Source organism: Patagioenas fasciata, chromosome 9 (genome assembly GCF_037038585.1).
Source record: "Patagioenas fasciata isolate bPatFas1 chromosome 9, bPatFas1.hap1, whole genome shotgun sequence".
NCBI lineage: Eukaryota > Metazoa > Chordata > Aves > Columbiformes > Columbidae > Patagioenas > Patagioenas fasciata.
In genome coordinates, this window is record NC_092528.1 from 11019826 (window position 1) to 11044259 (window position 24434).

The 24434-nt window shown below is 38.5% G+C and overlaps 1 protein-coding gene across 11 annotated transcripts in view; it reads right to left on the reverse strand.

The window, feature by feature from the left end:
* LOC136105182 (retinol-binding protein 1) overlaps positions 1 to 18299 on the reverse strand; it is a 65762-nt gene extending 47463 nt beyond the window's left edge. For 5 of the 11 annotated variants that reach the window (XR_011740469.1, XR_011740470.1, XM_071812440.1 and 2 more), the window contains exons 1-3: positions 17661 to 17695; positions 9676 to 9761; positions 7175 to 7310 (exon numbers count right to left, since the gene is read on the reverse strand). Coding sequence is in view for 5 of the 11 variants with exons in the window: in XM_071812440.1 (XP_071668541.1) it covers positions 7175 to 7283 (109 nt within the window). In the remaining 6 variants the exon portion in view is untranslated. Of the gene's footprint in view, positions 1 to 5140; positions 5262 to 7174; positions 7311 to 9675; positions 9762 to 17660; positions 17696 to 18211 lie in introns of those variants that run through there. The other 6 variants (XM_071812437.1, XM_071812436.1, XM_065844798.2 and 3 more) reach the window with 6 other exon arrangements.
* Between the last annotated feature and the right edge of the window lie 6135 nt (positions 18300 to 24434).

Sequence of the window (24434 nt, forward strand, 5' to 3'; positions counted from 1 at the left end):
TCTTCAAATTCTATTTATTTGGAATGCTCTTTGTTTTCAACATGAAGTATGTTATTTTTTGTCCTAAGTATGTGTAAAAATCCTCCAGGCCCTTAAGTTCCTTTGTATTTCAAAATATACCTACCAAAAGCATCATAACATTTTCTGTTGCTATGAACCCATATTGTCTAAGAACAGCTTAGGATAACTGGTAAGAGAGTTAAATATAACAAATGTAATGAAAAAAAAAAGTCCCTTAAACATGTCAAAGTAGTACTATTAAGGTGAACAGGTATTTAGTATTCTGCTATAAAGGTCACTGTAAATTGTCACAAACACTAACACAAATTGTAACACTGAATTAGTTTATCAATATTAAAGCAAATTTATCAAATGCCAATTTCATATAAAATTGTAAGTGTACTTTGGCAGAGATTTTAAAGATTAATTTCTTCTAGTCATAAGTCTGGGATTTACTGTTAGAAACTATAAAAAAATAAATAGTAAAAGTAAATAACCACTATAGAAAACCAAATAAAATAAATTCTTCCATACATTTAGCTCTCGCCCACTTCTCAACTTCCTGTCAGTGCCACAGGAAAACCCACAACAGAGTGGGAAGCCTGGCAGCTCTATGGCGTTATCCTACCCAGCAAGCAGGAATGACCCCATTGCTGTTCTGCTTTCTGTCATCTCCAGAGCAGGTTGCAAGAGGATTTTATGCCTGAGTGCTGCTTTATTTCACTCCTTTTCCAAGATGCTGTTAAATAAGCATTATGAAATAGTACTGGTTTGGCATAAACAAAGTTTCTAGAAACTTTACTCGCTGCTGTTCAGTGCCTACAAAACGTAAGCCTCTTTTACATCTCTATGACAATTGAGAATTTTGCACAACTGTTTATCCAGCCTGATTATTTATATAAACTAACTACCCCAAGCAGTATTTTCTAGATAAGAGTACATTGGTCATAAGTAATGACTATCAAAAGATGCATGTTTTATGTTAAGTTTATGTCTGGAAGATTTTATGTTTTCATTTGACTGAAAACAGCAGATGAACCAACACACTTATTTTAATGAAGTTTGGTATCTTCCAATTGAAACTCAAAAGCTTAACATAAATATATTACAGATGAATGCCAATTTCATCTCTAGATTACTATGAAACTCCTTATCATTCAGTATTCAGCTCTCTCACCTTATCCTTTAGAACAGAAAAACAGTTAGACTTGGTGGTAGCTTCTATGACATCAATTACATGTGACGCCAACTCAAATATGCAAATTCTTCCTTTCTGCAGATATGGACATTAAAGACCATATACCTCTCATCCATAGGGGAAAAAAATATCCAATACTCCCTCCCCAAACCACATCGAAACACCATAGAAACCCAAACCAAAACCACCGAACCAAAAAACCCCAGACATCAAAAAAAAAACAAAAACAAAAAACAACCCCCCAAACCATTCCAAAGCAAAACACGAAAAAAACACCCAAACCCCCCCAAACCTCCAACCCCCAAGCCCCCAAAAAACTCCATGAACCCGAACACCAAATAAAAAAAAAACCCACACTGAAAACCAACCAGAAAACCTCCCCAGAAGCCCCACACACCTTAACCAAGGTCACAACTTTTAACTCATCAACTAAGGTTTCTGTCCTATGTATGCAAAGTCCATAAGCATGAGCCAAAGAAAATTCCCTGAGCTTTATATTTTTTTTCTGGAGATTGCCCCAATTTCTTTTTCAGCACTGGATGAGAGACTAACTTCAATATATTAGTGCATTTAATGTGAACAATCGCAGGACACAGGACTGCAAATTTTTGGTTTGGGTTTTGGAAAGTTTGTGCAGGAATAAGCCTATTCTCTGCTTCATTAAGCCTGTTCTAAGGGCATTGTTACCTACTTATCTAAGACGTAATAAAATGAGGCTGATGAAGAGTTTAAATTTTACTGCATAGTTTGCGCATAACATCAAACACATGAATAACAAAAATCACTTTGCTGAGGAGTCAGTCCTCTTTTGTAAGGAAAGTGGCAGCTATTTCACAACACAAAATGATGTAAAACCTGCTATCAGAAGTGAATAATGCTGCAAAATAGTTACAATACAATCTCATGTTCTAGCCATTTAAGAGGTAACAAGAGCTTACATGAATATCAGTTTTCATTTTTTCACTGAAACAACCACTGGCACACTTGCTTTTATGCATATGGTTAGTTGACTGGATCATTTAATTTCTTTAATCAGTCTTCTATGTGTGACTACACACACATTAAAATCACATGATAAAACTCTTTCTTTGAGTAACAGTCACGGTCTCCCTTGAACCCACAAGAAATCAGCAATTGAGCTCTCAGAACTCTCAGCCTACTAATTCTAGGAAAACAAAAGGATTTGACATTGTTCCATTTAAACCAAAATGTTCATTTTATTTCTAGGTTATAGTTACCTAGGGTGGAGGGGGGGATATCTAACAACTTTGTTCAGTTGACATGCAGGGGAGAAAATGAAAACAAAACCAACAGCTAACGACTAGATACAAGTAATCCCAACAATTTGAGTTGTTAAAAATTACTTACAGGCTAAATATCAAAAAGATACCATCCTATGCCTACCTATGCATGACATGTATGTAGAGATTGCCAAGCATGAAAAAGGAAAAGAAAATAGGCAAGAAATTTCTTACTTCATGTTCAGTCACCTTCTGCGAGGCGAAATCAACAGAAGGAAAATCAAAGGCTAAACAATTCAGCAATCATGGCATTGAAAGTCAACAACAAATACATCAGAGCAGTAATGGACAGTCTTTTAGGATAGCTCTCCATAGGATGGATGACTTTACCTTCACCACTTCAAAGTGCCTGAAAGGTGCATTCACTGAATTAGATGAGGTGTGCAAAAACTGTAGTGACAGATGCCATATGAGTACCTAGAGAAACATAAATCATATCCACCCAGCTGAGTGAACTACAGGGCCTGAAGATGCAGATTTGCCTCTGTAGTCAGACAGCCTTTCAAATACACTGCAACTTCAGGAACTCCTCCAACAGCTGGGTAACTGAGCATGCACAATCAGTCCTCAAATAAATGCTGGATGATCTCCACACACCACATCTATAATTAACATTTCGTATTAAGACCTCAAAATACAACTTCACTTCTATAGAATTCAATGGTTTTGGACAGAGGTAGGAAAAGCAGTTCCTTGACAGCTATGAAAATGAGTTTTTCCTCCAAAAAAGGAAGGCTAAAAACACCAACTTGAGAATAGCAATGTGAATAATACAGTATTGTAGCTCTGCTCACAGGACACCTTAGTCTGAAGTGCTCTCATCCAAGCTGACTTTAGCCATGTAACATGACTGGGAAGCAATGGTTCTCTTCAGAGATGCTACGAACCAGATTACAAGGATTCCAAAGTCAAATACTGGGTATAACCCAAAAACCACTACAAGCAGGGGATGTCCACCCCTTGTTTCACTGGGTTTTAGGGTAAGCAACAAAACTTGTGGAACAGAAAGACATCTACATTTTTTTCCACTTAGAAAAACATTCCTTAAATTCAGAAAAAGGTTGCACCTAAACCGTAAGTACTGATAACAGTATTCACAAACCTGAGTTTTGTGTGACAGAAGCATTTTTAGGGATGTGGTATATCTTGAGATGTCTTAAGATTTATGTTTTTGTTCCTTTGATTTACACCTCTGCAAAGTTCACTCTATAGCTTTAATTCTTTCTGAATGCTAAGCCGTGCATGCATCCCTCTTCAAGTGTCTTTCAAGGGCAGAGACTAATACAATTAACCAAGAACTGCTCTATTTACGCAAGCACTGCTCTAAATCTTGTAATTAAAAAAAAAATCAAATACTTGTTTCCCTTCATTTTTTAAGTTCAGTTAATTTTAACTTATGTCTGACAATATTTATTGTATATGTAGTGATCTTATTCCAATCATATATCTGTATTGCTATACACACTACCAACACAGCAGGAGCAAACCAGGGTTATTTTGTGTTGTTTTCAAATTGCAGTTACCAGAACTGCTGCAGGAAAACAAATTGAAGTCTGTGCATTTATGCTGGCTTGCTGCTGGTACAGTCTGTTTCTATCCCTTGCTTGAAAATATCAGTCGATTTTAATCAGATGCAGGCCTTGAACAACTTCCAAATTCCCAAGGCTGGTTAGTGACTAATTACTCCTTGGACTTCTCAGCTCTGCTGCCCAGTGCTGCATCTGACACAACCCATTGATTGTGTCACATTTTCCTCAAGTTTTCATAAGATAGTAACTTGTCCTTCACCTCCCCCTTGCATCTGTCTTGTCACAGATAGAAACACCTTGCCTTTCATATCTCCCTCCTTTGCCTTCTATCCCTTTTGGTCTTATCTAGAAACTTGGTAACGTAAGTATTTTCCACTGGCAATACTTGGGGAACAAGGTTTTAAAAATCTTACATGGATTGATTCTAGTACTCCTTCTTTAGACTTGGGTCAAATGGGAAATAGGCAAAGAGAAATAAAAGCACATGGCCGTAGGTATTAACAGACTGGAAAGGCAGTTGCCACAGTCAGTGCAAGTTTCAAGAAACAATTTTAAAACAAGGGATTGAATCTGAGAAAATTCTGGCTATGTGTGAGGATGCATAAAGAGTCAAATGCACACGAGACAAAAACTCAGATAAAGAGAGTCTTTAGAATTATGCAGTCACACATAGCTACATCTGTTGTATTTAAAAGCCAGCATGACAAGATTTGTCAACTGACATTAACAGGAAAAGGATGAATTACTTGACATGTGGCAATGAAACTGCAGATACTGCTGAAAGTATCAGAAACTCAATAAAATTCCCTGCCTAAAATAGCGATGTATGAAAAATAAGATTAGACAGCGTTTGAAACTGAAGTGATATGCAAAAAGCTGGCAGACAGAATTACTGGAGATGTCAGTCAGGATGCACATCAGGGAGAGTCACGTCATTCATAACAGTAAAACCTGACTGTGAAGTCAACTCCAGCCAAGCTATTGCACGACTCATTGTTTCTGCTGAATTTCTGATTGAGCAGAAATACTGAAGTAGCACCGAAGTCAGTCATTCTCACAGCCCAGGACACATCGCCCCTCATGCTGGTTACTTCTTCACTCACGCTAATTACCTTTTCAGGCATCCAATGTGTCTGTTAGCTCGGAATTGCACTGTTCTCACTGAGAGGAAATCAGTGTGAATATAGCAGATCACTGCCTCACTTCAAACGAGCTTTAGTCATGTACAGCCATTGTCCTCCAGCCCCGCTGTCAGTTGCCAGCCTGCAACTAGTGCTTCTGCTCAGCAAACAAGCTCCAATTTCTCAGCCTCCTTCCCTGGGTAACAGCAGAAGCAGAAACAGGACTAAAAACATGAGAGCATGACCAATTAATTTCCTGGGTGGGGATGGTTCTGCCATAAAACGGGCATCTAGAATAGATCATTTTTATAACATGTTGCTAATCCTGTCTGTTTGAGAAACTGTCTTCACCATAGCAAGAAAGACTATATACCAGATTTGTATACCCATACATATAAACACATATATTTACACTTAGAGTTACCTTCAAATAAAGCTACCTCTACTTGGGATGGGTAAAGCTTCCACAAGCTAATTGAGGATTCTTGCTTTGCAGACATCCTGCTTCAAGCATTCACAGTGTGCAGTGATGACAGTGTAGGCAACCCAGACATAAAGTCCCCTCTTTAATGCATGAAGGCCTTATACTAGTAAAACTCCAGACATTAATCTAAACAGTCAAAAGGCAAGTCACATCCTATCCAGAACTAAGCATTGATGTTAGAGAAGGGCAATGTAATGCACAACTTTCATTGCAGCCTTTTAAAATTTCATTTTCAATATGATTTGCACTAGACTTGTTTAAGTGAACTGCTCCAAGTAAGGGGTGGAGTCTTGTTCCACAGACTCTGGAGCAGACCAGACAATGAATCATGATTCAGACAGGATCATAATTCATTTTCCAGTGCAATCCTTCCTTCAAGGTAAAGAAATAAATTACTGGACTATAACATACGACTTAAACAGAATTACCAGTTGGTCTCAGATTACTTTCTACTCCTTGCACACCTGGGCAGCAGAAGCAGTTACAAAATTACGGGGAGAAAAGCCAAATCAAATCCCTTTTTAACCCTTTATTTCTAGTCCTACAGGAGCAACAAAATCATTGTACAGTTACAGGACAATAGAGACTCGTAGAGGCAGCCCTCAGAGTAATTGTGTAATTCTTCCTCAGGAACGTAAAAGTATTCTCATGGTATATGGCAAGCATGTAGTTGCTGCTTTTACTGTGCAGCAGTATCAGTGGATTACCAGATTCTCTCCCTTTCTCCCCACAATTTGACAGTGAAATTCCTTTTACTGTTGTTTTCTGTTCAAGTTCCTACTGAACCACCTCCCTAGGAACTTCTCTGTCAGGTTCCAATAAACTATGACTCCCATCCAACATCTTCCAGAAACATATGTGTGTATTTTAGCTGCCAGATGAAAAAAAAAGTAAAAGCCTCAGCAACTAAGTAGTTGATCAAGCTCGGAGTTCAGTGCATCACAGTAGCTTTTCTGATTCTTGCTGAAGTTCCTGATGTTACCCACCTTTCTCTTTTGTTGCCAAAACTTGCTGACCTGCTGACATCTAGTTTTTCTGATCTCCTTTATGAGAAAATTATTTTGCTAGGGGAGATGACTTGTAACTTGGTGAAGACGGATAATGAATAATTAATGTTTCAGCTTCTCTCCAGTTTCACCCGGCTGTCAAAACTGCCAGCTGTAACACTTCTTCATATTAAAACACAATGTATCATAAAAGCATGAAATTTGAACATAAATGTTTCTTCTCAGTTTCAAAATTGTTAAGCATACTCTTTCACAAGGCTCAGCCTGTTCCATGAATGTGATCCTAAAACTGCTCATAAAACTTTCACTTTATTTGCATGAACACTCATTATGATACTTGTTTATGTACTGAACAAAAATAAGAGGTATAGCTAGGCTTTCTATATCAAATATGCCATGAAAGCCTCATACTGAAGGATCAATAAAGAATATTAAAATGAAGCCAGCTATAAAGTGACAGCTTGTCTATAGCAAGTGTTAAATTTTTTTTTTCCTTTTCACAGTAACCCATCCTGTGTGTGTGACCTTACTGACCTGTTTGGTGCAGGTGATCTCTAGCCAGCTCAAACAAACGCATGTGCATGTTTGTGATGGGGTTAAAGGAGCCACAGGCTAGAAGAATAAGAGGTATCCTGCTCTTCATTCTGACATCACAACATTAAAACTCCACCTTAAAGAAAAAAAAAATTAAAAAAAGAAAAATAATTTTTAAAAAAAGAAAAAAAATTAAAGACAAACTTGGGAAAGAGCAGAATGTTCATTGTTCCTCAAACTATAAGGAGCACTGTTTTCAGAAGTGTGTATTTCTAGAACGCTAGTAGAGAAAGTATCAGAAGATCACTCCCCTGTATCATCACAGCATACAGGAAGGACTGGCTCAGAAACACATGTGATCTTTGATATTCATTAGGAGTGCATCAACAAATTCTGTTTCCCCACATAGAGAAATGGTTAGAAAACATTTACAGAAATTCACACTGTTGTTAGAAATGGTCAGATTTTTTGCATGTTTATTATTTTCAACCCACTTTCTTCAGAAAACAGGGTTCTGTCTTTCTGTCAAAGTTCTTACAATGGACCTTTGCAACATATGACAAAACCCCACACACAACACCCAAACCTACAAGTCTGACTCCCTTAGAGGTGCATGGCAGTGGTTGGTGGGCATTCAAGCAACTGGGAAATACTTCTAGCCAGATTACCAGTAATTGCCTATATAGTTTCTTTGTCAGATGGCAGAGCAAGTGATGGTGGATCAAGGACAGGGAACAGCATGGAGGAGAAACTACAGCTCTTAGAGGAAAACACTGGGGACATTAAAAAACTCTGAGTAGGGTGAATGGGTGGAGAGCAACACTGTTAGGAGTCTTGCAGGTGCATTTATAAACTGCCCTTATACAATTTAGTTAAAATGTCAGAGATATCAATGAAAGTGCAACAGAAATTAGTTTAAGTTAGTCGGTGTGCTTGGAGCTCCTTCTTTACATAGCTCTTTTTACAACTGATCCAGAATATATCCTGCATGATAAAAACAGCTGTGTCCCACATATATATCTGTGAATCTGATATTTTGACAGGGCTCTCTTATTTTCCTAGGATTTGAAATATCTACAGTGATTCCACCCATATATCATACATACACCATTCTCTTCCCTTCCCCTGGCCTCCAGCCCTCTCCATCAATTCTAACAGTCTTCTTGCAAAAGACACTTGCATCCCAAACTTCAGAAGTCAGTCTTGGGTTATCAGATGGAATCTGGTATGTGCTTTGTTTACCCAAATTTTCCATCTGCAGTGTACCAAAGCACTGTCGATCAGAACCTACCCCTTGCTGTTCTCAGTCCTTATATTCCCTTCCCCCAACACCCTGCTTTTTCTTGCTTAGAAGAATTTAACAATAATGGTTAAATCAATGTCCAGTTGATGTTTTATAGCTGCCAACTCTATCAGTTCATTTACAGAGGATTTATAACTCTGAAGACTAGGACTGTACCATTTAGTAACCTTCAGTGCACCTAGCAACGTGTTTTAGTATTTTAACTTGTGACATGTTGGCAGTTTGCTAACTTTTTATAGAGAAAATCCTGTGAAGCATATGTGCTACCTGCACCTTGACCATCTAATACTGAATACACATATTTAGATTATTGTATAATGTTTTCAATTTAGTTTACTTATTTCTCTTATCTCCCATCATGCTAAGGGAGATACACTGGGGGAGAAAAGACTTGCCTGCTGTAGAGCTGTTGAAAGTTAGCAACAATTTTATAGTCTACAATTGCAGCAGCTGTAGGAAGCACATTTCACAGCACCCGCTCTCTTTACTCTGATTTACTATCCCTGTATAGACACTAACAAACCCACATGTGAAAATTGTATGCAAACTTTACAGGTTCTTTATTCAAAAAAACCCAAAGTGTTCTTTTGTTCAATCAGAAATTCTGTAAATGTATCTTCACTGTACAGGGAAATGTCTTTAGCCTTGAAACAGGTAGCAAAACATTAGCATCTGTGATTACCTGAAAAAGAAATTGTTGATAGAATGTCAGTGTTCTATACTCCCAGATTTTTGCTACATTCTCTTGCCACAAATAAGTCCGTGCTGAACTCTCAATGATAAATCAATTAATTCCAGACTAAGAATTTCCTAGAAGCAGACATGTTTTACAGTAATAACTACAATGATGTTGCTCAGTATCCAGCCCTGCAAATTGGTTTATACAATCTTTTGTGACAACCTAAAATCAATGACACAGTCATATAACTTTACCCAATTGCCAAGCAGTGTCAGTCAGCACCTCAAACAAATACGTGTTCGGGGGAAAAACAAATTCCCATTTTTCTCTATTATACGTATCAATAGCAGGTCTAGCTCTTACATCTGCTAGCTGATGGCTCTGACATCCTGTCTTCTGTTCTGATGAAGTGCAGTTTATATTTCCTTTGGTGTTTTCTTTGCCATCTTAAAAGTTATGAATGGAATGATATTATTTTTTAAAGAACCTTTTAATTCTATAGACCTCTCTACTCCTCACCTGAAACAGATCTGTTGGATGGTTTGATTGCAGCTCTTACTCATCAATACCTCAGAGACCCCAGGGAAAGACTTCAACCTGTAATTCTTAATGATAACCAGACAGTATTGCTAATGGAAACTCAAAAACCAAACCAAACCAACAACAAAGATGACAACAAAGACAACAACAACAAAAAATCAAACCAAGAAAGTACTACTAGTAAACATGTAGTAGAGGGATTTCAAAAGATGTTTTTATACATATATACACCCCCCCACACCATATATAAAAATATTTCTAGACATAAATAAAAACCAAAGCAGCAGTGTTTTTATTCCTACTATCTCTACCTAGTGTGACCTAAACTTACTCAACAGGTATAGCGCAACTTTTAAGATTTCAAACAAAACTTTCTGATTCAACTGCTATCTCAGCTGGTATTAATTAACTAAGGGTTTATGATCCCTATATCACCATCCAAAATAACAGGAAAAAAAAGAATTTTAACTGTTTTTTCTGCTAAATTGTCTTTAGAAATCAAACAGAGGAGAAAACTTTTAACAGAAGAAAAAGCCTTTGACCTGCTCATCTGGTGTGATGCAGTGGCCATCACACTTCCTCCAAGTGCTACAGCATCCACGTGTTCCTACAGTTACAGGCTTCTAGGAATATTTGGTTCATTTAGCATTTTAGCTACACATGTGAAGAAGACTGTCCTTTACTAGTTTCACCAACTGAATAGAAACTACAAACAAGTCAGAGACTGTGTTGCTATCAGGCATTTACTGTGTGTGCTCATTGCTCCAGGGGAATACATTTCGATTTCATGTGTTCCATAAAAATAAGCCATTAAGCCAGTCCTGAATATGTCAATAAATTGCCTCTCTTCCATATGGCCAATAGACCAAGAAAGCAGTAGTTTATGCATCACTTTAAATATGCTAATAGGAATTTGTACTTATTAGTTGCTGTGTGTTTGCAAAAAGTCACCCAAGTTTAACATCAATAATGTACTTTGTTAAATAAATAATCTGTGAATAATCTGTTCCCTAGCAATTGTCCCTACACAATGCATATTCCATTAATAGTGCCCCAAAAAACAAAGAAGTGTTTCCTCCAATTGCTGCTCCCGAGTCTAGCTAAAATACAAAGTACTTTTGAAAAATTTGTGCATGGATAATTCAACTGCTGATCCAGTCTTGCTGCAAGGCTGTAAAAAGAAATCCCAATTAAGTCTAACTTGTATCTTGATCTCCAACAGCAAAGGAGAATTAAAACTGCACCATGCACACAGATTGGAAGGGGAAGAAAGGACAGAGTGCAACATCTAAAAAACAGCCACAATCAAGAAAGCAAACTTTCTCTCTGCTGTTTCCTTGGTATTCAGCTTCCGGGAGTACTGCAATGTAATGATGTTATCAGTCAGCAGAAATGGCCATCATTCAGCCTTTCTAGAATTCAGCTCTTTATCTCTGTGATTCCACTTCCATAACTGTGAAATCAGAACTAATGTTCAACAATTTCAGAGGCTTGATTCGGCTTCACTCATACCTTAACTGAGGTGAACACATCTTTAAATAATTTACTTACTTCACGGCTTCTCCCTAATTCTCGGTTTTACATCTGTGACATACAAAGGCAGTATTTATTTTGAAGAAATTCCTACACTGATATCACTCCTATTTTAACAAGCATACTATATGCATTACAGGGAATGATGCATTGTTCTGTGCATGCAATTTTAGAAGCTTTTCTGTCCTATAGAACAGCACTGTGTACCTTTCCAGTACATTTAGACATTGATTAAGCACAGGCTCCAGAGGAGAAATGCAACAAGAAATTCCAAGAACAGACACTTTGTTTCACATTGTTTTCTCAGCATTGTCTTTTGAGTTTATGAAGTGGTATTCTTAACAAATTAATTTTTAATAGGAAAAATCCCAAACTTTTTCTTTGACATTCTCTTGTTCGTAATAATCAGAAATTTCAGATGTTGGTGCTAGAAGAGATGAACCCCCACAATTTTTCATCTACTGCAACTGCTAAACTCTAACTCAAGAAGCAGAAACAGTAAATTGTATGGTAACATTTTATATTGATTAAGTATTCACTACCTGGCAAACCAGTTTCAAATCCTCAGTTTCTTGAGAGAAGAGGCAGAAAATCATTGAAAAGTTACATTTGTACTGAGGTTCTCCTCGCCTGCCCATAACCTGCTGTACCTCTGAACCGTCTTCGTATGTTTGAAATGATTTGCTGCTGCCTTGCTTAAAAATGACAAGATTTTAGCAGAGTCTGCTCTGGATTCAGGTGTTTGCTGCATCAGTACCGTGTCTATGTGTGCTCCCCAAAGGATCAAATCATTTGATCTGAAATCCCACTTGGAAAAAAAAAACACAACTGTATTTCAGAATTCTGGAGAAAATACTTATAGTGTATTAGTGAAAAAAAACTGTTAAACAAGAGACACATGCCAGCTGAGCTGCGAAAGCATTTTTTAATTGATGTGATTAATAATTTTAGTAATTGCTTACAATATTTCTACAGCAAAACCAGACCTTCTATTTCCTACTAGCTTAAAAGCATTTGACAGAAAACTTGGGAATAAGTCAGTTAACATAATTATTATCAAGCAGTATTAGTAAGATTTGTATGCTTGTTTTAAGAGCATAGTAATTGCCTTATTTTCTAAAATGTAATTCTGGTTTTATAAAGAAGCAACCATGTTTGATTTTTGCATGAAGTCAGTAAACTCTGTAAATACATCTCCTGTCAGTCCAGCTTCCCTCCTGACGTGTCAGACACTGCCTTTTGTTGTACTTCTGATCAGTAAAAGGTAACACATTTTTGTTATCTTTGCTGTCAGTCTTCAAAATTCATAAATAATAGAAGCAAATGAAAGCACAGCTCTGAACTGAGACTGAGAACGTTTGCTGCTTTAGAATATTACAGATATTGTTTTTAATGATGAAAGAGATGACTTAAAGAATAAAGTTTGAAGGAGACAAGTTACAGTACATTCCCATCTCGTGCAATAACTGTGTCTGGCTCCTTCTGGCAAGCGCTTCTGAGTCTGTGTGCTCTGCCCTGGGCACACACACAACAGCCCTGGCCAAGCAGATGTCTGCCTAGAAATGCCAGTTACCTGACACGTGAGTATCTGGAGTTTAGAAAGCTTTCAACACTATGATACATCATGTGGCTACATACATGAAGGCAGATACCTTCAAAGGAGGAGGCCACACTTAAGCTATATAAAAAAGGGTTTATGATTGAAAAATAATTATAATTTCCATCAGAAAATTCCTGCAAGCTCTTTTTCTGTTGCCTGTATTCCTACAATATGCCAATAATAGATGATATTACAGATTACCATAGTTAAGTTCTGCTGAAAGTCAGTAATTAGAGCCATATCTGATTAATTATCAGAAGCAGAACAGAGTGCTGAGCAGTGCAGTCTGATTCATGAGCTGTTAAATTAATAAACTGGAGGACAAGATACTGATTCGTGCCCACTACGAGACAGGCTCACCCTTGAGGTAAAATTTCTGCTAAGAGCAGAAATAAACTGAATCCTAGCACAGGATAAAAGCATTATCTCCCCCTGTGAGGGTGAATCTAGAGTAATTTAGATGAAATTTAGATTTGAACAAGTTCAAAGCTACATCCATCCATTCTTTACTGGGCCACATCATTACCTCCTATAAATTCATGTGGCTGCACTGAGCCCAGCTGAGTTATATCAGGTGTCATTAAGGATGTTATGGCTGCAAGACACCTTTTTAAAATTAGAAAATAAAAAGTACACTTTAGTATCTGACCCAAATCATAGCAAATCACAGAACACAAATATCTGTTAAAAATATGAATGGATATCAGATTTTATGACGTTGTAACTAATGGGAGTTATTGCCATAACAGAAGTTACTCCAGTCAGTAAGTTCCCAACATCTACTGTCACTGAAGTCAATCCTCTACAAGAGTGACAAATATTTACCTGGATAACCCCACCTTCCACTTTAGTAATGAACATAACATAAGTATCTGGGTGAGAGAAAAAATGAAAAAAGTATAATTGAGGGTGGTATTTTATTTGCTCATCAGAAAGTTACTCACCCCAGTCAAGAAGAATTTTACAAGATGCACATAAACAATACACATAGCCTAATGTGACACACTAATCCTCTCAAATAGCTTTTCCAGGGCCACATGATGGATCACAGTATTGTTAAACTACAGTGACTCAGGTGTATTTAATTTCTTTGACTTTCACTGGAAAGCCATCAACAAAGTATACGATAGGATACATGATTTTCTACCTGATTCAGCATATCAGAAATATGAAGTTGCCCCTTTCAATCCCCACAACAGACTTCAGAAAATACAAGTCCCACTACGGTTTGTAAATCAGCTTCAAAGAAACCCCCAAACCTCATCACCTCCAAGCTCATTGCAGTCTTCACTAGAGCAGCAGCTTACACAACCTTATAAAAATCATCCAGGCTTTTTTACATATATCTGTGAAAATGGCCCAAAGCACAACAAACACTGTCTTTAGTAATGCATAGGGTTTGCTTGCTTTAGATAGAGGATCAGCTTAATTTGGGGTACTCGCCATTTTTTCTTCAGCTTTTTCCAGGCAGCAATTTTCCCACAAACCACAGCATAATGCTCTTGTACTTTCTTGGTGTTGTCTGGGAAATTAAAGGAATGCTCCCCATTTTGTAAAAAGAGCAATTCATCCCAACTGCCCCTAAAACATTCAGCAACGCTTAGACACAAAGCTCCGTAGCAGTTTCATCTGATTACAAAGCCAATGATACTATGGTAACCCAGAACTACGTGAAAATAAGTAAAAAAAGACCAGTTTGGCAAACCAGACACACTCAGTGTTTGCTGGGTAATGCAGGATCTCAGCACTCATTCCACAACTGCAGTTCCTGCACCTTGTTGTAGCATTTCAACAAGGTCAAGAGAAGACAGTCAGCTCCTGGCATCTTCTTGTATTTACTGCAGTATGATCTTTAGAATTACCTATCCAATAACTCCTAGTGATCTCTCAACATCTAACATGACTCCTTTCCTATTTCTTGTGCCCTTATCACAATAGTGAATATACTTTTTCTTCTTCTACAGTTGTATAAACTATTATAAGTAACCAATAGTCATCCTTCTATTTGCATTATGAGTCAGTCATCCGCAAAAAACAAGATATTGATTTCTAGAAAAAGAGGACACATACAGAACTGCAACCTTGTGTAGCTATTATTAAGCAAACTGCTGATTTAGTGAAAGCACCAACTTGTCTGTCAACACAAATTCTTACTACAACTTCAAGAGTTCCTTTTTAGAAGTCGTTCAGAGTGATTTTTCTTCTATCAGTGTGTTCTGCAATTTTCTTAGAAATAGCAAAATATACTTACCAGAACCTAAGGCATGTCTAGGAACAGAAAAACAACTTGCACAAAAATGGTAGATATTTAAGTGGTAAAGAAAGCATCTTCGATCACTAAAATCTGTTCCTTTAAAGCTGGCTTTAAAAGGTAGCAAACTCATGAAATCATTAAAATTACTACTGCAGAACATACAGATGCAAAATTATCACATATAGCAACCACAGAGTAATGCAGGATTTCCAGAACATCCAGCAAGACCAAAGCTAAAACATCAACATCCATAATCCCACTGTTTACTTTCCTGTTTCCAAACAGGGACATTTGCTCTTTACTGTGTGAGGAGCAACTACCTCCCAACACTGTTTGTGTAGTTAGGAAAGCACATCTCACTGGTTCCATGGTTACACCGAACAGATCTTCTAGCACAGTAAAGAATTAAAATAAAATGAAAAACTTGACTAAGAAAGCTTTCAATGCTTCAAGGTTTACTTGATCACCTCCAGGAAGCAAGAAAGAATTCTGCTGTAATATATAGAACTGCTCATTCTGTTAAGTGCCATGATAGGTCTTTTAATTTTCCTCTGAAACTTCATCTATTAGTTACTGCCAGAAGCAACAAATCTAGTGCAACAATTGAGGTTAATAATGAACATATAAAGCTTCTGTTTGAAACAACATGCCTTCCCGCACCATTTCAGTGGCATCCAGGTGTCCCTAAGTGTACCATACTTGACAGTGAGAAAGCTATTTGCAATTAAATTTTTAAGCCACCAAAATGAAAACCATTACATGCATTTCTTACACATGAATTTGCCTACTAACACAGGGGATTTTCCATAGCAATGAGGTAGTTTAAGTAAATGGCTCCTAGGCTCAAGATTTCACATTGCTTATCTTTATGTTTTAATTAAATGATGAACTTAGAATTTCTATTTGCTTCATATTGTACAACAAAAGACTTCAAGGAAATTATACAAACACGTATGTGCCCTGCCTACTATCCAAAACATATTGCTTGTTCTTTAATAATATCCTCATCTGTATGGGGATTTCTATCTATCGAAGATGTGGGATTCTGAAACAACTACAGTTAAATTAGGTACCTAATTACCACTGCAATCCCTTTGCAACTCTCACCCTAAATGTTTAGAAATTCTTACAATAATTGAAATAAACATGATTAACCATACAGTTATACTATCTTCAAAACTTTGACTGCACCTCCTCGATTTTTTGCTGGCAGCCAAAAAGCCAACAAAATGCTGGGTGTCCTGAAGAAAAGTACTGAGCGCATCACACAGGGTGCTGTGTTAGCACTGCAGAAAACCTGGATGGGCCCACGTTTTGACTGCTATGAGCAGTTCTAGTCTCAGCTCAGGAACGGCACTTCAAATGGTCAAGTGCATGCAGCTACTGCTATTCAAGAGGCCAAAAAAAATTGTTTGGGACTGTTTGGTTTGTAGAGGAGGAGGCTGGGGGAGACTACAGCTGGGTTTGACAAAATGATGAAGGCACTACATAAGATGAATGCACAACTTTTCTGTACAATACTAGAGCAATGGGGCAGTTAGTGAAAGCAACAAAAAATCTTACAAGAGGAAAAGCGTGCACTGGGAAGATACAGGCACGTGTGGTGTCCCCAGTGAGCAGCTGTGGGTGGTGGCACAGAACACAGGGAATCAAGTGGCCAGGTTAGTTTCCCTAAATTGCATCTCCTCTCTCTATTGCCTGAGAGATCACTGGGCTGGACAGGCCGTCAGTCTGACACAGTATGGCATTTCTTATGTTTTTGAAGATCTCCATTACCCTTTGTACACCTATATGGCTAATTTCTTCATTTTTTCTTGTTGTTAAAAAAAATACACAATGCTTGGTGAGCAGAGGGGCTTCTACAGCATTTTTGAGTGGTGCATTGCACCAAACCAATAACATGGGAAAAAACAATGTAGTTGTGAGGTTGGCACTAGAGATTCAGGCAGCTGTCCTTGAGAGCAACAGGGCCCTGCTATGGACAGGGTGGACAGCTGGGGGTTAACACCTTCACCTGGCTCATTTAATCTGCTATGCCAGATGCAGCAGTAACTACTTGTACTGTTTGCGAATTAAGACCTCAGAAATCATCATTGCAATGAAATCCACTTTGTCTCATTAAATTATTTTAAAAGGCAGAACCTCAAATAACTCGAATTCCCCTTTGACAGGACTGTCACCTATTGTGTCCTCAGTGCCCGCCTCAGACATCTCGGGGCTTCTCTAAGGTCTTTTAGATAACTGAATGCTAATTACCTTATCATAGCTAGGTTAAATTCTACAATTTGCATTTTTGAATTTAAAGGCATGCAGCTGATTTACTGCTAGAATCACACAATATAACTAGACTTATGTAGGAAATAATAATGCCTGGAAAATGAACTACTGGCACATACTGTATTGCTACAAAGCTTAAAGAAAACAAACATGGGGGATTATTTATAAAACCAAACAACAGGTGTTGCACAACGGGGGAAACAACCTTTTAAAGTGGAGGAGAAAGAGGACTAAGTTACATAGTGAAAGGCAGATAAGATTTTTTAAAAAAAAGAAAAAGTAGTAACCATATATCCTCACCTTCTTTAACACTCACTGACACTTGAGCAGGTGTTCTGGGAAAGAAAAAGAAAAAAAGCTTTACTTTGCTATTTTAAATATACATAGATGGTCCTGGATATATGTTTCTGATGTATTTGACATGGAGAGTACGACAGACTTCAGTCCCGGAATTAAAGGCCTACATGTTTTTTCCACAGTGTTCTAGGGCTAAACTGGCGCTGCTGTCAATCCGACAGAAGCTCCTCCAGCTCGCTGCCGTCAGTTCAGACGCCCCACTCCACACCCGGCGGCGCCGCGCTGCGGTTCCTGTGTCCCCGGCTGCGGGCGCGGGGCCGGCACAGCCGCGCCGCCCCGAGCCGGCTCTCGCCCAGCGCCGCCGCCGCGCTGCGGGCTCCCCCCGCCCGGCTGCCCGCGGAGGGGCGAAGCTCGAGCGCAAGCCGCGCGGCGGCTGCCGCGGGGCCGCGACACCAACGGCAGGGCCGCTGCGCCGCCCTGCTGCCAACCCGCCGGCCCCCTCCCGCCGCCGCCAGCCCCCACGCCACCGCCTCCTCCCGTCCGTCCTTCCTTACCGCGGCCCGGCCCGCGGCGGCCGTGCAGGACAAGCGCGGCCGGTGCCGCGGGTTCCGGCCGCTGCCTCCCCCTTAGCGCCGCTCGCCCTCGGGGCTGCCTCCGCACCGCCAGCTGCTCCCCCCAGCGCCTGCGGCTGGCGACGTGTTCTTTCCCAAGCACTGTTAGGCTTCCTCCTCTTGCTACAGAGCAGAGAAGTTGGTGTTTAACTCCTTTATTCACCAGAAGGTGACGTTCCAAACTTTTGGCTTCCTGCTGTTATTTCTGTTTTTAATGATGGGCTCTGCGGCTTCAAGGTTGCGCTTACAGGGTGGCGAGGTCGATTTGCAACTGAAAACAGTTTTTGAGTTCCTGTGAATTTCTCAGAGGTTGGGAATGACAAAGCTCAGCTTCCTCTAGTTGATGAAAAGCCTTCTTCATCAGCTATTGAATATTTTGCAAAATACACGGATGGCATAAATGTGTGTGCTAAATAGATTCTAGCAAAAAGTGAAGTCCAAAAAGTTTTGAGTTGTTTGCTTATTCTCTTTAATTCCTCAGTATATAAAATCCTCTTTCTTGAGATGTCAGAATGTCACCAGCTAGTTTTAGACCCTACCCAAAACCTCCTAATTTTTATAATGTTAAATGCATAGCTATTCCTCTTCTCTGACATTGTGTTAAAAAATAAATAGGATCTTGGATTGTATTTTTAGGCTGTGCTGTGTAAAAGGCACATGCAAATGATAAAACTTCATTGCTGTATGAAGCTCATGAGCTGTACTTAGATCTCTGGGTGGCCTTGCTGGAGGATGGCTAAGGGGTGATTATGTCTTTGGCTTGTGAGTGGGAGCAGGGTATATACTTTTTAGGCACGACTTAAGAAAGTCTGAAATAATAAATTAGACTCCCAAGATAAGGCACAAGCTTAAAAGAAAAACGATCCAGGTAATCATATAAAATATCATGTCTTCTGCTTTTAAGCATACATACGTGTGGCTTTGGGTCTTTCTCCTTAATGCTAAATCCCTCACCCAAGCAGATGCTCCCTGGAGCTCATACTTAAGGATGATGAAAGTGGCGGTGTGGGCAGTGATGAAATTGCTGTTTACCTGAGTGTGGCTGTGTGCTTCTCCGTGACATTTCCTTGCTCTTCTCTGCTCCTACCTCGGTCCCACAAAGTTTTATTTTAGAATACAACTTATAATTTAAGATGGTAGGAAAAAAAATACTGCTGGTGGAGTGTTGTTTTTTTTTTTTTCATTGTTTAATACAGGAAAAATGTTGAACAAAGAGACAACATAAACCATTTCTTACTACAAGCAACCTAGACTAAAGGTGTTCAAGCTTGAAAATCCTTGTGGGATCATATAATGATGAAAAGCCAGATAGACAGTTTTGAAAATAACTAATGTGTATGTATAAATAATCTTTCTTATCAAGGGACCTACAATGTTATAGAAACAATAATTCCCTCAACTCCCTTTGAGGGAGGAATGTCCATTTTAAAAAACTTTATGAAGCTGACATCCTAGTGCATAATGGATCGTTTATTTTTGCTGACCAGGCTTACTAAACGTACAAAGCTTATTCTGAAAATCAGTAGCTAGAATTAAAACCTCCTCTTTGTAGATTTTGAATTACTGCTATGTGTTTTGGGAATAAATAAGATTCCCTATAAAAGGAAACATTGAACTTCATTTACAAAAGAAAAACCAATTCGAAGACTAAAACTTCTGTGTTTGAAAACTGAGGGTGAGCATCTGAGTTGACACAAGTGTATGTGGCTCCACTGATCTCAATGGGAACTGGTCTATGGTGGCTGAGGATCTGTGCTTCACCATTTTAGTTGTACATTGAATCATAGTTTTAGAAATAAGCATTTTTTGCTTGTTGCCTTTCAAGATTAGCTTTCTATTTCAAATCAGAGTTTTTAAGAAACTGCTTATTAAATAAAATTATTTTTGAACTGAGTTGTATCTGGAATAATTTGCTAATGGTAAACAAGCAGAGCAGTAGGTCTGATCCTAAACTGTGTCTTCCATTAAGACCTCTTGAAGTGGATGAAATTGAAAATCATGCCTGAAGTGCAGCAATTTAAAAAAGATTATATGGGAAGAGATGAGTATCAGACAAGAAACTGTGCAAGAGCCGAAGCACTGAGATGCCACGCTTCAAGGGAAGAACAAACGACCACAAAAAGTTGCAAGATTATTATGAAATATGAACTAATTAAAACCTGTCTTCTAGCAATTAAATTAAGACAAAGGTACCACTGCAAAATCATGTAACATTCTGACATTATTCGAAGACAGTGGTAATCACTGCACCAGCTTCTGCTCTTTGTCAGAGTAGTCTGATTTTCATGGGTTTCAATTCTGGACTGTTCCAGTGGGAGTTTGGAGCAACAATACTATGATGTTACTCTTCTATTACTATTAGGTAAAACATCAGTTAGAATACCCATGTCAAGGTGCAAAACTATGAGTATGAAATTCCAAGCCAAAGTTGTTCCAGATGCTCTGAATCGGTAACTGTACAAAAATCTGGCATCCACTGCAGTTCTCAAGACGTGAAGCTCCCAGGGTCCTACGTTAAGTTGTGCAAATCAAGGCTGTAGAATTAGGCCTTGTAATTGCAAAATCTGCCAAAACAGCGGCACAGCAAGTCAGGATAAACTTTTGGTTCTTGGCATCTGGCCTTTACTGATGTGTAGTTCAGATCTGAAAAAAATTCTGTTGGGAGGAGATGGAGAAGAGAAACATGAGAGAAGTGTTCATTAACCTTTACCCTCCATAACACAATTGGAAAGCATTAGCTTGAATTCTTGGCTTGGACAACGAGGTGATCATTCACTCAGCTTAATCTATGAAGTAAATACACAAGCTTTTATTTTCCAATTACTTAAATGTTGCACTTACAGTTAGTTTGAACATTAAATACCGCAAATATGGGTGGACAAGAAAATGTTAACTTCCTCAAAATGAAAATCATTCAGTTGCTTGATTGCTATTAGAATAAAAGGCAAACATTAGCAAATCCATTTTTACTGAAGCAAGCAGTAGAAACCAAAGGCTAAAATGCAGTGCAAAAGCAAAAATAGTCTCCAGTGTGCTCTGTTCCTCTGAAGCTGCAGAAGATAAATGGGCAGAGGTAGAGACAGGACAGAATACAAAGCTTGATTTGAAAGCTAAGAAAACAAAAAAACAACTTAAAAGGGATCAAATAACAATCATAAAACTTTTTAACTTGCCTGCAAGGGAGGCTTCTCTAGAAGATACAATGCAAACACTGAAGGGCAGATAAATAAAAATTTCTCGCTTGTTTCAGGCTCCATGACGATCAAAGCAATTTTTTGTCACAAGTGAACAGAATGGAATATTTGGTTCATTTCTTTCTCTCTTGTGTTAGGGAGTCTGTCAAGCATGTTTGTTTTTTTTTTTTTTTTAATTTATTTTTTCCTCTCTCCTTAATCCTGCACTGTTTGTAAAATTCTGGCAGTTTAGATCAATTGTATCTTGGTAGGCATTGTCTTCGTTTGTTTTGTCTTTTCCTGTTGGTGATCGATTTACCTACTAGTATTTTGAATTTCAGTGATGTTGAAATAGCTTCTTTTGTTTGCATAATGTTTCAGACAACATTCCATATTATCTTTCCAGAATAGTGGTATAATTGGTTGATAACATCTCAGCATTAGAGTTATGTTTGGTAGTTTAATGACTCTTAATAAAATTGTGCAGGGTTGTGTCTGGAAGTAACAACAACTTTTGTCAGATCATTTGAAAATCAATTTTTTAATACAAGAAACTTGTTAGTGTTTCTTTCAAGTGGATTTTATAAAAGTATTTAGCACCTTGCTTTTAATTCTTGAACTCCTTGGCATATCTGTTGATGGGTGTTAGCATGCTTCTATATTCTTCCTCTGTAATCTACAGAATTTTACTGCAGGTATTTTTAATGGTTGTGTTGGAAACCACATTTTGTCAAATCTCAGCTTTCCTATACCTAAAGCTTCTACATCATTGGACATTTGAGATCTAATAGTTCTGCTGGGCTGAAAGTGGGAGTAACCCTGTTGTCAAAAGGAAGTCTTTCCTGTTTTCCTGGTGTGGCTCTGCTCTAGCTCAGAAAGGAACGAAACAGAAAATGCTTGCATTTTAATATGTTTCTGTACAGCAAAGGTGGCTGTAGTGTCCCCACTGTGGTATGTGGGTAAATCAGCAGAGTAATCACTCCTCTCAGTGATGTGATGTGGCACTTGCTGGGTGTCTCGGTGCTGCTGCAGCCAGACAGACGTCCCTGTGCTGAGTGGGACAGTGGCCTCTGTAGAGCGAGAGGTGGCAGGAGCGCTGCGGGGAGCTGGACTGCACTGGGCAGTGCCCAGGCCACAGAGTCTCCAGAGCAGAAATGGCACTTGTAAAAAAAGATTTTATTGATCATACAGTATAAATTTTACATCTATTTACCAAGAATGAAATTGGATTGAAAACAAACATTTGCTTACAAACTGATAGATGACAGTAACAACTTTGCCTTCCTAGCCCTAACAGAACCTTCCTACCTTTACACTGATGTGAGAGGAACAATGAAGCTTTGGGCATTAAGATTCTATTTAAAATGCAGAAAACAGTCTTGTAATGATTAGAATTTTTTTTTTAATTAAATTAGTTTTAGTTAAAATATAGCACTAATCAAAATTGAAATGTATCGTGGTGGCATATTTGTTCTGCTAAAGGTTTGATTGTATAGTTCTTGCTGGTCTCTTGCACAGCTAGGGCAGAGAGAGCAGAAAACAAGTCTGATATGGGAAAGCATGTGGATTTTCATAAAACTGGATATCTGTCACAATTCCATTCTACAAAGATAACAAAAGGATTTTGTGTTCTTTCAATGCAGAACAAGGACTAATTTCAAAGCCTTGACAGTTTGTTGTGCAACAGAGCTGTCATCTTTTGGGGAGCTCTGTAATTTTCAGAATAGCTTCTCCATAACACGGAGTCATGTAACATAGAAAAAGGGGTATAATCTAGGGAATTTGTTATTGGTTATCTGAGAGGAATTACTGTGAAGGCTCATCATTTCCCTGCTGTAAGTAGTACAGGTGATCCAGACTTTGATTCCTGCTACTACAGCCACACAGGTTTGCTGAAATGCTCAAGTTTGTTGCTATTTTCTGAGGGCAAGCTATAGTTACAGGAATCTTTCCCTACGTGCCCTCCCTCTCCTCTACTACTGATGTCAGGAGGAAATTCAGGGAGATTTTGCCTGCTAATAACTTACAGTTAATACACCGTGATTTTTGTGGACCAACAAAGTGGTCAGTAGTGTGGTTTTCATGTTTTGAGGAGACATTGCAGTGCCACTCCTCCCACAAAAGAGAATTCCCTCTGTGCATGGGTGGTGGTGGTGCTCATGTTCTTAGAAAGCCACACATACACTTTCACGGGGCAGTGGAAAGTGTCACACAGGCCATGGCCAGCTGCAGCCCCTCAGTGTCAGCCGCATGCCTCTCTTCCCTGGGTAGCTCATATTGTCATCCTCCTCAAGGACCATTGATACACAACGGAGTTATAATTAAGAAAAAAAAGTATATTCTTTGTTTATATTTGTACACTTTTAAAAAACACGCAGTACTGTACTTTAAAGAATAAAAAAAATAGTGATCTAAGTATCACATTTTACCCATTTTTAACATAGTTCTACTCCTTGGTTTCTGTCATCTTTGTCAGCTAGGGGATTTCTCTCTCAGCCCTCACCTGTCTAGTTTTTAATGACTTGGCTAGAAGATTATTTAATCTGTTTCATATAAACTTTAAAATGATACTATGAGGCATAACTATAATGCTCAAAATCTTGATTTCAGTACAGTTTAGTATAAAAGTTCTTTTACAAAGCAGTATTTTGCAGCACAAAACATGAAGGCTTTCATCCATCTTTATTGTTTCTCATTTAGGCCCAGATCCACACTTACATGCCAGATGGCAACTGCAGAGGAGTTTCAAGTTATAGCTGCAATAGATGAGAAGATAAGTGCCTCTTGAGAAAGGGAAAGCCAGATTGCATATTCCTTTCAATTGCACCTGATGACTTATTGCTAGTCACTAATTGGCTTGTCCGTACACAGGCAATTCAGAATCTGATGGCAGTGCCTGACTTTATCTGTAGCTCTGTTCTTCCTGCAGAGATCACTGGTGAAATAAGCCCTTGCAGAGAAGAATATTCTATATAAAGCTCTGTGAAAAGCAG